The sequence below is a fragment of the Abrus precatorius genome, unplaced genomic scaffold (assembly GCF_003935025.1).
Source record: "Abrus precatorius isolate BTA unplaced genomic scaffold, Abrus_2018 Scaffold3, whole genome shotgun sequence".
Lineage (NCBI taxonomy): Eukaryota > Viridiplantae > Streptophyta > Magnoliopsida > Fabales > Fabaceae > Abrus > Abrus precatorius.
The window spans coordinates 12,018,343-12,031,332 of NW_020874373.1; the positions used below are offsets into that span (position 1 = coordinate 12,018,343).

At 31.1% G+C, this 12,990-nt stretch overlaps 1 protein-coding gene across 5 annotated transcripts; it reads left to right on the forward strand.

The window, feature by feature from the left end:
- Positions 1-940: 940 nt before the first annotated feature.
- LOC113860888 (transcription factor TGA2.3-like) lies at positions 941-9,567 on the forward strand. Of its 5 annotated transcripts, none has more exons than XM_027493436.1 (12): positions 942-1,309; positions 1,687-1,855; positions 2,372-2,475; positions 3,256-3,329; positions 3,429-3,629; positions 3,832-3,882; positions 3,960-4,019; positions 4,463-4,540; positions 4,668-4,719; positions 6,497-6,768; positions 7,783-8,031; positions 8,566-9,567. In XM_027493436.1, the coding sequence occupies exons 2-12, from the start codon at positions 1,749-1,751 to the stop codon at positions 8,710-8,712; spliced, it is 1,395 nt and encodes a 464-aa protein (XP_027349237.1). In that variant the 5' UTR covers positions 942-1,309; positions 1,687-1,748; the 3' UTR covers positions 8,713-9,567. The 5 variants fall into 5 exon arrangements, with proteins under 5 accessions (XP_027349236.1, XP_027349237.1, XP_027349240.1 ...); XM_027493439.1 differs by having other exon boundaries at positions 943-1,158; positions 3,486-3,629; XM_027493438.1 differs by having other exon boundaries at positions 946-1,309; positions 3,435-3,629.
- The last annotated feature ends 3,423 nt before the right edge of the window (positions 9,568-12,990 follow it).

The window sequence follows — 12,990 nt, forward strand, 5'->3', positions numbered from 1 at the left end:
ATGGTTTAATCAATTTAACATGCAAAAATCTTGAATAAAAAAAATAAAAATTTGAGGCATGAAAATTGATAGAAAAGAAAATTTTCTTACTTAAAAAATTGAAAAAATTTATTGTTGTAAAAAAATTCAGAGACTAGAATTATATAAATTCAAATTAAAGGATAAAAAAAATACAATTAAGTATTTTTAAAACAAGGTATATTTTAGAAAGAGTACTAAAAATATTTCCTAATGAGAAATTTTGATAGTTTTTATGCGTCACTTAAGTCTTAAATTGCTTGATATTCATATGAACAGGTTTTTTACGTGATAGCAAGAAATATCTTGTCCTTTTCTCTTTAATTGTACCTAAGAGTTTTTTAATCATTTTTTTCTAGAGAATAAATATTTTCTATAAAAGATAATTTTACTGAAATTAAAAATATCTATCTATACCATAATAAAATTAACTTCCTCAATTTAATTTTATATACACAGAATTTAAATTTAAAACCTTATTAAACATAATTAATTATGCATCACTTGAACCAAATCACAATATGATAGGGTAGGTGTGGAATTAATTAAATAATAATTTAAAGAAAAAAGAACGAACGAGATGATAGATAGAAGTGAGTAGTGCGTTGTGATCTAAACCCAAACGAAGGGTAAAGAAAGATGGAAACAAAAAACAAAAAGCGGTAAAGTTAACTGAAATTTGAAGAATTTAAAAAGGCAAGTTTTTATAATTTTTTGAAAATGGAAGAGTTTCAGACGAAAGGGACGTATGCAAAAAATTGGAATGGTCTGAACGTCACGCTTCTGCCACTCTCTCTCTTTCTTTCCACCCTTCATAAAATATATGTATATAATTACACCAAAAAGATCAACTTGATGACACATGATGCTCCTCTTTGAATATGTGGTGTGGTAATAAAAACATTAAAATTGTTTTCAATCATAAGCAACAATCACCGAATAAATAATTAAAAAAGCATATAATTTTTTTCCAGGGTTAGAGATGAAATTGTACTGTGTAACATCATTATATTATAATAATAAAATATATTAAAGTGGCATTCCCTTCAATCAAAAAAGTCAAAAAGTCTCGGTATTTATCGTCAACTTGTCACTGGTTAGGGTTTGCAGGGCTATTATTCCATCGGTTTCTTCTTCTGGGTATTGCTTAAATCTCTGGAAAGTTCGGTTTTTTTCGATTTTTATGAGCCTAGTTTGTTCAATATCACTTTTTTTATTTTGACCCTTTTCATATCAAATTTGGAGTTCTTCTCTTTTTGAAGTTCATGTTGTTGAGCTTTGTTTTTAGAAGGTGGGTCTTTTATTTTTGTTTTCAAACAAAATTAGATTTTTTCTATGGGATGTTTTGATGCCGCAAAGTTTTTTTTTTCAGTTTCAAAATTTTGTCCTTGTTTCAAGCGGGTGTACGGAGAGTGATGCTATCTTACAGTTTTTTTTAATATATGTTTTTATTTACCATTTCTCCCAAACTTATTTTGGTGTCAATGTTTTGGCAAGGAGTATGTGACTGCTTTTTCTAGATTCTTGTTTTTCAGTTAGTTTGTCTAGAATTTTACCTTCTTAGTAGCTTGTTAAATTGTGGTTTCTCGTTGAAGATTTTGTTTGCTGGAGTGTTTTTTTAAGATTTGTTTGACTAAAATTGTGGGGTGCTTTGTGAAATGGGTTCAGGGCCTTTCTGTGTTAAGGATTGTGGAGAGATAAGATGGTCTTTGTGCTGAGCATGGTTATTGATGGGTAGCAGAAGTAGAGCGGTAAACGTTAACACTAAGGACACTAACAACGTTGCGAACGGGATGCCAAGCTACGCTCCTCCATTGCCTTCTCCTTCTAGTTCCATGTAAATTTTTCTGAGGACCTACCCTTATATTTGGTGTTTATTTTACTCATGATTTGACTGATAATAGGTTTCTGCGATGATGCTTATTTTTATTTTTAAAATTCTCATTTGAGTACATAGTTTGTATAGTCAATATGCTAGTCTAATATAACTTCTATATAACTAATTGAAGTTATTCATGTTGTTAGACAAATATGCTGTTAAAATGAGGCCATATTGATTGCTAGATTGCAGAGGAAGGGATACAAATAACCTTTAAGGCTTTTTTTTTCCTTTTTAATCTTCATATGTGAGCTTTGCTCAAAGTCAAAGGTTTACTATGACTTTTCATGTTTAAATTTTCTCGTGGATTTGTTGTTACATCTTGAGCATCCAAGTTGGACTTTTCTTTGGCTTGATGTTTCGAGTTCATCAGTAACTGAATGACTTTCTTAACCTTGCCTGTATAATTAATTGGATATACATTCAACAAGGATTGTTTACAAGTTGTCATGAACTCATGATTTTTGTTTTCAGGGGAATAGAAGCAACTAATGTTCATCCTTCACGAATTTCCGAATTTGGAACCCTTGAACAATCTCTTGGATTTCGTGTTGAGGATACCATCAATCTTAGCAGAAGTATGTTGCTCATGATTTGATCTCTAACAGTTGAACTCTGTTTTTTTGTGGTGTTTAATTTTGGTGTGAACTGCTGTTTTATGAATATAATAATATCTTGACTTATACTTCCATTGCTTGTATTGTTGTGGTGGCCAATTTTGTGTACTTAAAAAGAGTCATAGGCTTGTTTGTAATTTGCTCCTAACATAGGCCGTCAATTCTATTTCCACCTCATGGGTACTAGTCTTTATTTCTATGAAAGATGTGTGTGCACTCGATCAGTCAGTACTTAGTATACTTTTGTTAGGCTTCTGTCACTTCCAAATTAGATTGTTGTATGCCAACTGAGTATTGCAATGATATTCTTTCGTGTTGTTTCCATAAGCTGCTGGTATAATGCTTTAAAATAAGCCTATCATTTTGTTTGTACCTAATGGAGAAAATATTCATTATGTTGATTTTTCTGGTAGAACTTGTTTGTGTAAGCACAACTTATGAATTCATCGTATTTTTTTACTACAATTCTGTGCCCAATGATGGTGTATAATTTATATTGGCAATCAAATGAATCATATTTTCTCCAATGGTTTTTCACTTGTTCCTAAGCTGTTATTAACATGAGCCTTCATCTTATTTCTGCCTTAAAATATTTGTTTTCCACATTTTACAAAAGAATTGTGTTTCCTCAAGTATGATCCTTCAAAAGTAATTGAAAGATATAGTGTTATTTGTCATCCCCCTCTTGTTGGCACCTTATCAAACCTCTTTTCACCCTTTTATTTTTACATTATCTTTCAGATCCAGTGTTTAATCAGATGAAATCAAATAGCCAAGCTCTAGGAGCTGATATTCAATTTGGTGCTTTAAATAAGGTAATTTCTTATCTTCTTTATAAGATTATGTGCTTCCCAGAATCAACAAATCACAAATATAATGAAGTCCCATGTTCACACTTTCCTCTTACATGCAAGATACAGTCAATCGCAACCTCAGATATAAATCTCTCTGCTTCAATTACTGGATCTCAGGCATTGCCATTGCAAAAAGACTCACAACCAACTCTGGCTTTGACATCTGCTGGTCACCGTGAAAACTGGGGAGAGTCCAACATGGCTGATGCTAGCCCCAGAACTGATACTTCAACTGATGACACAGATGATAAAAATCAAATAGTAATTATTTTACTTCCGTAATACAGTTTTTCTGCATCTGGAATTCAACTTATTTATCCATTGAATAGCTTTTGGTTATGTCCCCTAGAGTTACAATGTTACATTAAGGATACTTTTTCCTTCTAAATGTTAAATATTATCAAATATACAAAAGCATGCATATTCATACTCTAAAATATGATGATTCATTGTTGTTTGGCAGGTTGAAAGGGGTGAATCTAGTGAAAGATCAAAAGATAAGTCAGATCAAAAGGTTGTATGCAGTAATTGTGTTAACATAGCATTAGCTTTTTGCTATAATGTGTTAACTTTATTAATTTTTTTGTTCAGACATTAAGACGACTAGCTCAAAATCGTGAGGCTGCCAGAAAAAGTCGATTGAGGAAAAAGGTAGGGCTTATTCTAATCATTGGTAACTTCAACCTTTAGGTTTGAGTTTAAGCATCTAACAGTAGTATATTTTTATTGGAAAAGAATACATTTATTGCATTGAAGTTATGAAAGTGTGATAAATATTTTTTTTCTCAATAAAAACTTACTATTATTAGTTCCTTAAACTCAGTTCTAAGGACACGTGTGAATATTTTTCTTATAATAATGATAAATGAACTTGTAAAATTACTTCTTCTTTTGCTACTTGGTTTGTTGTTGAATGTTTTATTTATTATATTGCATATGATAAGAACCTCCACACCACAAAAGCTAACTATTGTAGTTTGAGAGCCCAAGGCCTTATAAACTCCACATTAGCATCCCATACTTCCAATATGGGACCTTGCAATTGGATCCTAACCTATTAATTTCTTCTTTTTAACTCCTTTCTATTCATTCAGGCATATGTGCAACAATTAGAGAGTAGTAGGCTGAAACTCACCCAACTTGAGCAAGAGCTCCAGCGAGCTCGCCAGCAGGTTTGATTGTACTATTTCATTTATTGTTTCCGTTTAAAATTGTCAACTTTTTCTTTAGTCAACTCTCATTACACTGGTTATGTTACTACATAATGTGTTACAATTTGATTTTTTTTATCATTTCTAGGGAATATTTATTTCAAGCTCAGGAGATCAGGCCCATTCAATGAGTGGAAATGGTATTTAAACATCTTGAACCTTCAATTGTATGCTGCAAGCTTGACAAGTTTTTATTGCATATAAATCCCTCCTACTTTGAGAAGTTTTTGGTGATGTTCCGAGTCTGATTATAAAGTCATAGTCAATGCAAAAACCATTAACACTTGGCTTGACATTTAATAAAGATCATCTTGAATTTAGTGTATTGGTAAAATTTTTGCATTGGTCAACAGCAGATGAGGCAATGCTATCAAGTTGCTTGCCTCTACCCAACATGGAATTTCTACACAAGCCAAGATATTTATGGCTGATTTTATCTTAAACTGGGTTTCTAAATCTGTCTGAAATTTCCTCTGACATTCTATACACTGGAAATAAGCTTTGGATTGTAGACTCGGAAATACTCCAAACTTGCCAAAGTATTGGTGTCAGACACGTATTTGACTCCCAAAAATAACACACTATATGTATCCAAAAAGTATTCCATTTTTTTATTTTTAAAAATATTTTGGTGCCCTAATACATCTGAGATATGGCTTAAAACATTTAGATACGTCTTGAACTAGGAGATACGATACACTCAGCTTATTTGATATTGAAAGTGTCTCAAACTTCCAACATTTGCCAGTTTCAAGATTTAAGTGTTGTTTTGAACATCATGGGTCTCATCACCTATAGCTAGGGTTTGTAGACAACATGGATATCATCTTCCACAATTAGGGAGGGATTATGATTCTTCTGGGTCCCGTAAAATCAAACTCCTCTGCTTGCCCACAACAGTGCTTCTGGGTCTTGCAAAATTTGTGTGTTTCTAGTGTAATGGTGGCAGATCATTGTTTGATCTTTCTTGCAAAATCACTTGCTGCTTTTTGTATATTGTAAAGTCACGTTTCTACTCTAGTGGTGGTGGTTGACAAGTTGCAGCATCAGTCCTGTTTTGCTTGTAGTTTACACAGCAAGACATGCATAACTACATAAGCCTTGTATCTTAGTTTTGTTCTGACTTTCAAGTGCTTCTGTTTTGGACTTCTCAATCTTCCCACCATTGAGGAATCATATTCCTCTTTTATTTGGGTATTTTACAGCAATTGTGGTATTTTATTGAAGCTTGTTTTACCTCTACATTTTACTGCAACCTAATGAAAACTTGAATTCATGATAACATATCTAGGCTATATCATATCTTGAATTATAAGAAATTCCCTGTATCTGTATCATATCGTACTCGTGTTGTACTAAATACATGGGCTTTATAGTGGACTCAATGATTTATGGGTTAAATTTGGCCATATGTTCCTTGATTGATGATTTTATTTATATCCAGTTCAATAAACCCATGTATTGCTTTTTTTCTAAATATCATGTCCAGTACTCTAACTGCTACCGGTGGCATTTTTTTCAGTGCAATGAGCCTTTTTTTTTTAGGTCTAATGTGCATACCCCTACTATTAGTCTGTCTCTAATAAATGCTCCATATAGTTTTCTGTGATGTATATTTTTATCATGGCACAAACCAATATTTTGTGTTAATATATAGAATCCTCTTTTAGTTGGATTACATTTACATTGGTTTCTATTTTCCATTGGCAAACATTTAGTTGTTTAGATGCATTTGCACTGAAATACTATGATGTGATGGGACTGCATCATGTGTATGGAAAGTACAAGCCTATGATGTGTTTTGCACTGACCACAGTTTATTCAGTAGCATGGATATTGGATGGTCATTGGCTGGGTTTTACAGAAGTTTGTGCTGTGTTTTAAATACTTAATCAATTTAATCATCTTGTTATACAGGTGCTATGGCTTTTGATGTAGAATACGCTCGATGGTTGGAAGAGCATAATAAACAAACCAATGAGCTAAGGGCTGCAATAAATTCTCATGCTGGAGATATTGAACTCCGTACCATTGTTGACAATTTCATGACACAATTTGAAGATATCTTCAGGCTGAAAGGTATTGCAGCAAAAGCTGATGTTTTCCACATTCTTTCAGGAATGTGGAAGACTCCAGCTGAGAGGTGTTTCATGTGGATTGGAGGCTTTCGGTCATCCGAACTTCTCAAGGTGAGAAATTCCTCAATTATCTATGCTCTGTATTGTCATACTTTATTCTGGTAAATGATACGCTGAAGTACCAGTGAGGTAATACATTTATTACGATTTCTTGAAAATATTTCAATGCACGTGTTCAGCCCTTTATATATGCGCATGGCTGTTTCATTTCAATATTTTTTAGAATAGTCTCCTTTATCTTTTGTTATTGTGAAATTACTAATTATCCTTATAAAGGTTTCTGGAATGGTCAATCATAGGAATCAGTTTTCTTACAGTTTAATTTGTGATTCATTTCCGCTGTATTTAATCCGTGTAAATGTGGCTCTAATTGAATTTTTCTGGTGTGGTTCTTGTAATTCTACGAGTGCATATAAGAATTTTCCAAATTTGTGGGGTTGACAGGAAACATTCTATGTGCATTTGTTTTATGAGCTGTGTTTAAGTGCTTGAAGATGTTGGGCTGAAGGTGGCAGGTAGTTTATGATGATAAATTTTCCTTGCTGAAGAGCTTATTTAGATCTGGGTAGGAAAACAAGTATAATAAATCTATCTTTGCTCTGTTGTGCTTATTGCTCTTTTTCATGGGTAAATAAATTAATCCAAGCAACTAGTCTAATGAAAGATTAACCATCAGGGAATTTTGTGTATTCTTTAAATTTGTAAGCTCATAATCATTCAATTAGATAAGTGGAAATTATTTTAACTTTGTTTTTCCCAATCTTACTATTTTGTATTGAAATTGCTTTTCCAATATGGGGTTGAACATCCATCACATTCCCTGCTCCCAACCAGTATAAAATATAAAGTTAAAGCACCAAAATAATCAAAATAGATAGGACCTGTGTTCTTGAAGTGATTGAAACTTAGATTCAAGATAATGTGGAGGGACTTTCCAATTGTTGAAGAAATATCAATTTTAACATGTTTATCATGACAAGAATGATTTTTTCTGGAGTTGAATTTTGAAGTCTATTTCCTTATGTCATGTTATGCCTGTCTAAAACTGGCTTGACATTGTTGCAGCTTCTTGTCAGTCAGTTGGAGCCTTTAACTGAGCAACAATTGATGGGCATCTACAACTTGCAGCAGTCATCCCAGCAGGCTGAAGACGCTCTTTCCCAAGGAATGGATGCATTGCAGCAATCACTATCTGAGACATTGGCTAATGGTTCGCCTAGCTCTTCAGGCTCCTCAGGAAATGTGGCTAATTACATGGGGCAAATGGCTATGGCCATGGGAAAGCTTGGTACTCTTGAGGGGTTTCTTCACCAGGTAATTAACTGTTTGCTTTTGTTTTCCAGTCTATATCCATTTTCTCGACTTACATCTTTAAATAAAGAGAAGTCAGGTATTTAGTATTAAATATTACGTGGACAATATTTTTTGTTTTTCTATATCACTATCTTTCCAGCGAAGAAAGAATATTTTAAGCTTCGAACAAAAAACCATCTATTTATTTTGGACTGACTAAGGCTATGAAATAAATGGAATATAATGATTGATTTGCTTATGACTCGAGTGGATTGTGGAGGTGGTTGTCATGCCACATACAAGCTATGTCAAACACCTCTAATTGACAAACTCTTAAGGAATAATACTACTTGAATAAATAGAATGATGGAAAATATATGGTTCATTGCATATTTGCATGCCTTGGGTGGCTTTAAATGAGAGCGTTTTAGTAATTAATGATATGCATGCACAAAAAACTGGACTTAAACTATTCCAGATGTAATGAAGAAATGATAGATTCACTCATAAAAGATAAGTGCAATAGTCATCGGTTCTTTTTTTCCATGTTACTAGGCTGATAATCTGCGGCAGCAAACATTACAACAAATGCTTAGGATATTAACCACCAGACAATCAGCTCGAGCTCTTCTTGCAATAAGCGATTATTTTTCCCGGCTGCAAGCCCTGAGTGCTCTATGGCTTGCCCGGCCAAGGGAGTGAAGTATTTCAAAGCTCCATTTATGAAGTTCTTTCAAGCCTGACCAAACCCCCTTAAAAACTGATCACATATTCTGAACATGAGCATTGAATCTTGTGCTCTAAATTAGTTCAATGGAAGCTGGTGTCTTTTAACAATGGATTTCTCTTGAAGCCTAGTTGTGGTGGTGCTATAAACATTAGATGCTGTGATTTTTCTACTCTCCACATGTAATTTCTCTTCCTGCTGCTGGTGTGGTACATTTTTCTTTAAGCTTTTCTGTGCTTTCAAAATAGTCTCAATAATTTGATTATATAGGTGTATGATAGATAGAAGTTGAAGGGTAAAATGTAGAATAGTGTCTGTATTTTAGGTTACAGCTTTTCATTGTATTTCACAAATCAGCTTTTATTTGAGGGAGATTTTCCTCTCTTTAGTTTCGCTTCCTGCTTAATGGATTGTGGTTGCACATATGCTTCCATGGACCTGTGTTTCTGGTGTATGTATGTACATATATGATTTCTCTTACTATTTTAGAAAGACATCACTAACTAGTAACTCAATTTGTTTCTTATGCGCATGTGTGGTTTATCGAGGTGTTTGGACTTGGGCTTTAACTCAATTTCAAACCTTTACTCATAAGGTGAGGCATTTTGGATAGTTACAGCCTTTATAAGTTTTACTTTGGCTATATTTACAGTCGATGCAATATTTTAATAAGAACAAAAGTGATAGGCTCTTTTGGAGAGGCAATTTGGAGCCTAGAACATCTATAAGACAATGATGTAATCAGAATTTGCTTGCATGTACAGATATATAATTAGTACAAGTTGTCTCACATTGGGGTTTTAACTATAGTGATGGATGAAAACTGCTGGACATTATTCTCATTAGTCTTTCTACTATATATATCTAGATAAAATTATTATGGGCTTCTTACTTTACTAAATAATTAGAAATAAATATAAGTTTTATCATCATAAAGTAATTTCATTTCAATATAATTGTCTTATTTTTATTCACGTTCTTATATATTTTTTAAAACAATTTTAAACTATATTTAAGTGAATTATTGCTCATTTAGATTTTGCTAGTAAAATTATAGGTTATCATGTGTGAAGTATAATATAATGTAAATCATCATATTCAGGACTCTAGTGCTGGTTTTTACGATTTTGACCCTTCAAATTCCCCTTTGACTAGCTTTATAGCATAGCATCTTAGCATATATCTGTTGATCACCAAACAATACAACTTTAGCCAAGGTATAAGCTGTTCCTGATCTGATGCTTCAACATCACATAAGCATCCGATTAAATCATGCAATTCCAATCGCGAATTCTTTAGATTCTGATAATCAATATATGCATTGTGGTGTATTTTAAGCATCCATTCTATGAAACGACACTTAGCGTTAATAAGAAAAATTATATTAAACTTTGTGGTCTAAAAGGAGGTTAATAACAAGTCTTACAAGGGAAACAGAAAAAGGAGATTAGAAAATAAGAAAGGGATGTAGCATATTTCAACAATGACATACAAATCAAAAAGTTGATTTTAAATTGGATTTCTCTAAGTTACTTTTGAGCTAAATAATTTCAAGTTAAGTAGACTAATAAAGTCCACAAAGAAGATATTAAAGCTTCATCAGTAGTTGATTAAACGAAAAACAGAAATCACTGGCATAATCACAAGTAAAACGTGCAAGGGTATTATGGATTTTCAGATTAAGCATTTTGTATTTGCTGATCAGGTAGAAATAGTTCAGTGTCCCTTGGCTTTATATTAAAGATTTAAGATTAATTTTGACATATCCTAATTAAACACAACGATTTAAAATTAGTTTTATCAAAATTCACAGTGTGCTTGAATTCACGTTATCTAATCATATGTTTATGCTCAAACGAAGTCAATGAAGGTGAGTTGGAAAAGACTAGGATTGTTCTTTGTTCAATGACTATTGTGACTTTTATGAGGTTATTGGTAGGAATTTGCTGAACCTATCTATATAGCTGCTAGTTCTTAAACAAAAGTTTTCACCATGTAAAATCCTAATTATGTCTTAAAGTTGAGGCTTGAATGGTAGACTATCTTTGGATTCTCATACGAAAATAGTAAAAATATTAGAAATATATTCTCAAGATTCTCTTTTTAATACTATTTTCTCCGGAAATATCGTGTCTTAGTTTCATTAAATTGAGTCCCTTTTTACCAGTGGAATGGCCAAGAATATGTTGCTAGATTTAAAAATGAATATGTACATTCAAACGTAATCTTGTACAAAAAAAACCACAAATACCTTGAATAAGTGGAGCATTGTTAAAGAATTTGATAGAGTTTGATTGGCCTAGATTAGTTTGAAAATAGCTACCTATTGTTTTGCAGATAAAAAGCAATAAGACAATAAAACATAATATATATGGTTTTCAGAAAAATTATAAATGCACCATTGAGCGAGAGAAAGGATCATATAAACTTTATATGCATTTATTTGACTTTTTCCTCCCGAATAATCGTGTAATTTTAAATTTACTCTGCTTGATGTACGAAAATACACTTTTTTAACACTCATAGTTATTGACTAAATTTTATTAATGTTATAAAAACTATGGGAGTCTTACTTTTAATTTAATAATTTTGTCATGTACTTTTATAAATTTTGATTACTAATGAAGAGTGTGTTAAAAATGTGTTTTCAATACTTCGAAAAAATAAATAAAAATTTATATTCTGTTTAGATGAAATAAAAAAAGAAAAAAATTGTAAATAAAGAAAAATTAATATAATTTTTTATTATTTAGATGAAGAGAATGAAAAACAAATTTTAATTATATTAAATGGATTTTATATTATTTTAATTTAATGATAAGTTGGTGAATAAATAAGTAAAATTTTCACTTAAATAAATTTTTCATCTCCCTTATTTTCTTTATCCAAAAAGAAATAAATTGTCACGAGTCTCACTTGTTTTTATATTATCTCCCCAATAATTTTTTTTTTCTTACCCTCTATTTTTTTTTCCCCTTGTTTTTACTTTCAACTAACGAAAGTTAAAGCAATAACAACATAAGGAGCTAAAATTTGGACGATAATATTCTATTATTTTAAATAAAAATATGACATAATTAGAATCTTCTTTTACCAGATACAAGAAAACGTTAATTCTAATCTTTAAAATTAATTTTAGTTAACGAGAAATAATACATTTTTATTAAAAATATTTGCACAACTAAAAATAAAAAAAGTTTAATAAAATATTAGTAATTTATAAAATGAGTCATAAATGATTTAAGACAATGAAATTAACAATAAATAAAAAATGATTTGAGAGAGGGCTCAGATAACGATTTGAAAACAGAATGATAGACAGAGTGGTTAACGAGTATATATCGTTTCGCAGAAACATGGCTTCGTCGTCGTATTTGTTAGGACGTGATATCAACGCCGTACGGATACAGACACACGTGTGAGGGGTGGGTGAGACAAACTTTTTATTCATTTCTTTTCTTTTCTTCCTATCAACCCCACTCCACTCTCGTCTACGCCCGCGTGCTCCTCACATTTCTTTCACGCTAAGGAAACCTTTCATTCAATTTTCATAATCTTTTATTTTTTATTAATATAATTTTTGTACTAATATTGTATCAAAATTAGTTTGGTGCAAAACATTTCACTGAAATTTTCGGCAAGTTTTATTTTCCTTTTTTTTAGAGAAAATACTTAATTAAAATTTAATCAAATACTAATTTAATGTCTAAAAGGACTTACTAGTATCTATCGTAATTTTAGATAATTATTTTAATGTGATTTAAAAAAATGTATTTTTTGTTAAAAGATATTTTTTTGTTTAAGTCCAAATAAAATTATTTTAAATAGTAAAAAAATTAAATATTTAACACAATTGTATTTTTTTTAAAAATATGTTTACATGGAAAAATTTCTGACATTTTGAAAATATATTTAAAGTCTCTTAATTATTTTTTAGCATGTAATAAGCTAAAATTGCTTTTAAAGTAATTGCTATTTGCTAATTAAGTTTTAGAATATACAATTTTAAAAATTCCTTTAATCAAAGAAAGTGATTAATTATATATTTTTAACTCAAGTAAGTTGATCTATATATTTAATGATATCATATTATAAGTTTAGTATAACTTTAATAAAATATTTATTTATTATTTTATTAATCAATACTCTTATAGTGTGTTTGGCTAAGGGTGAAAAAAATGAATAAAGAAAAAAATTAAATTTAGATTTTTGGATGAATGAAAGAAAGAAAGAGGGAAGATAATTTTTTTTTA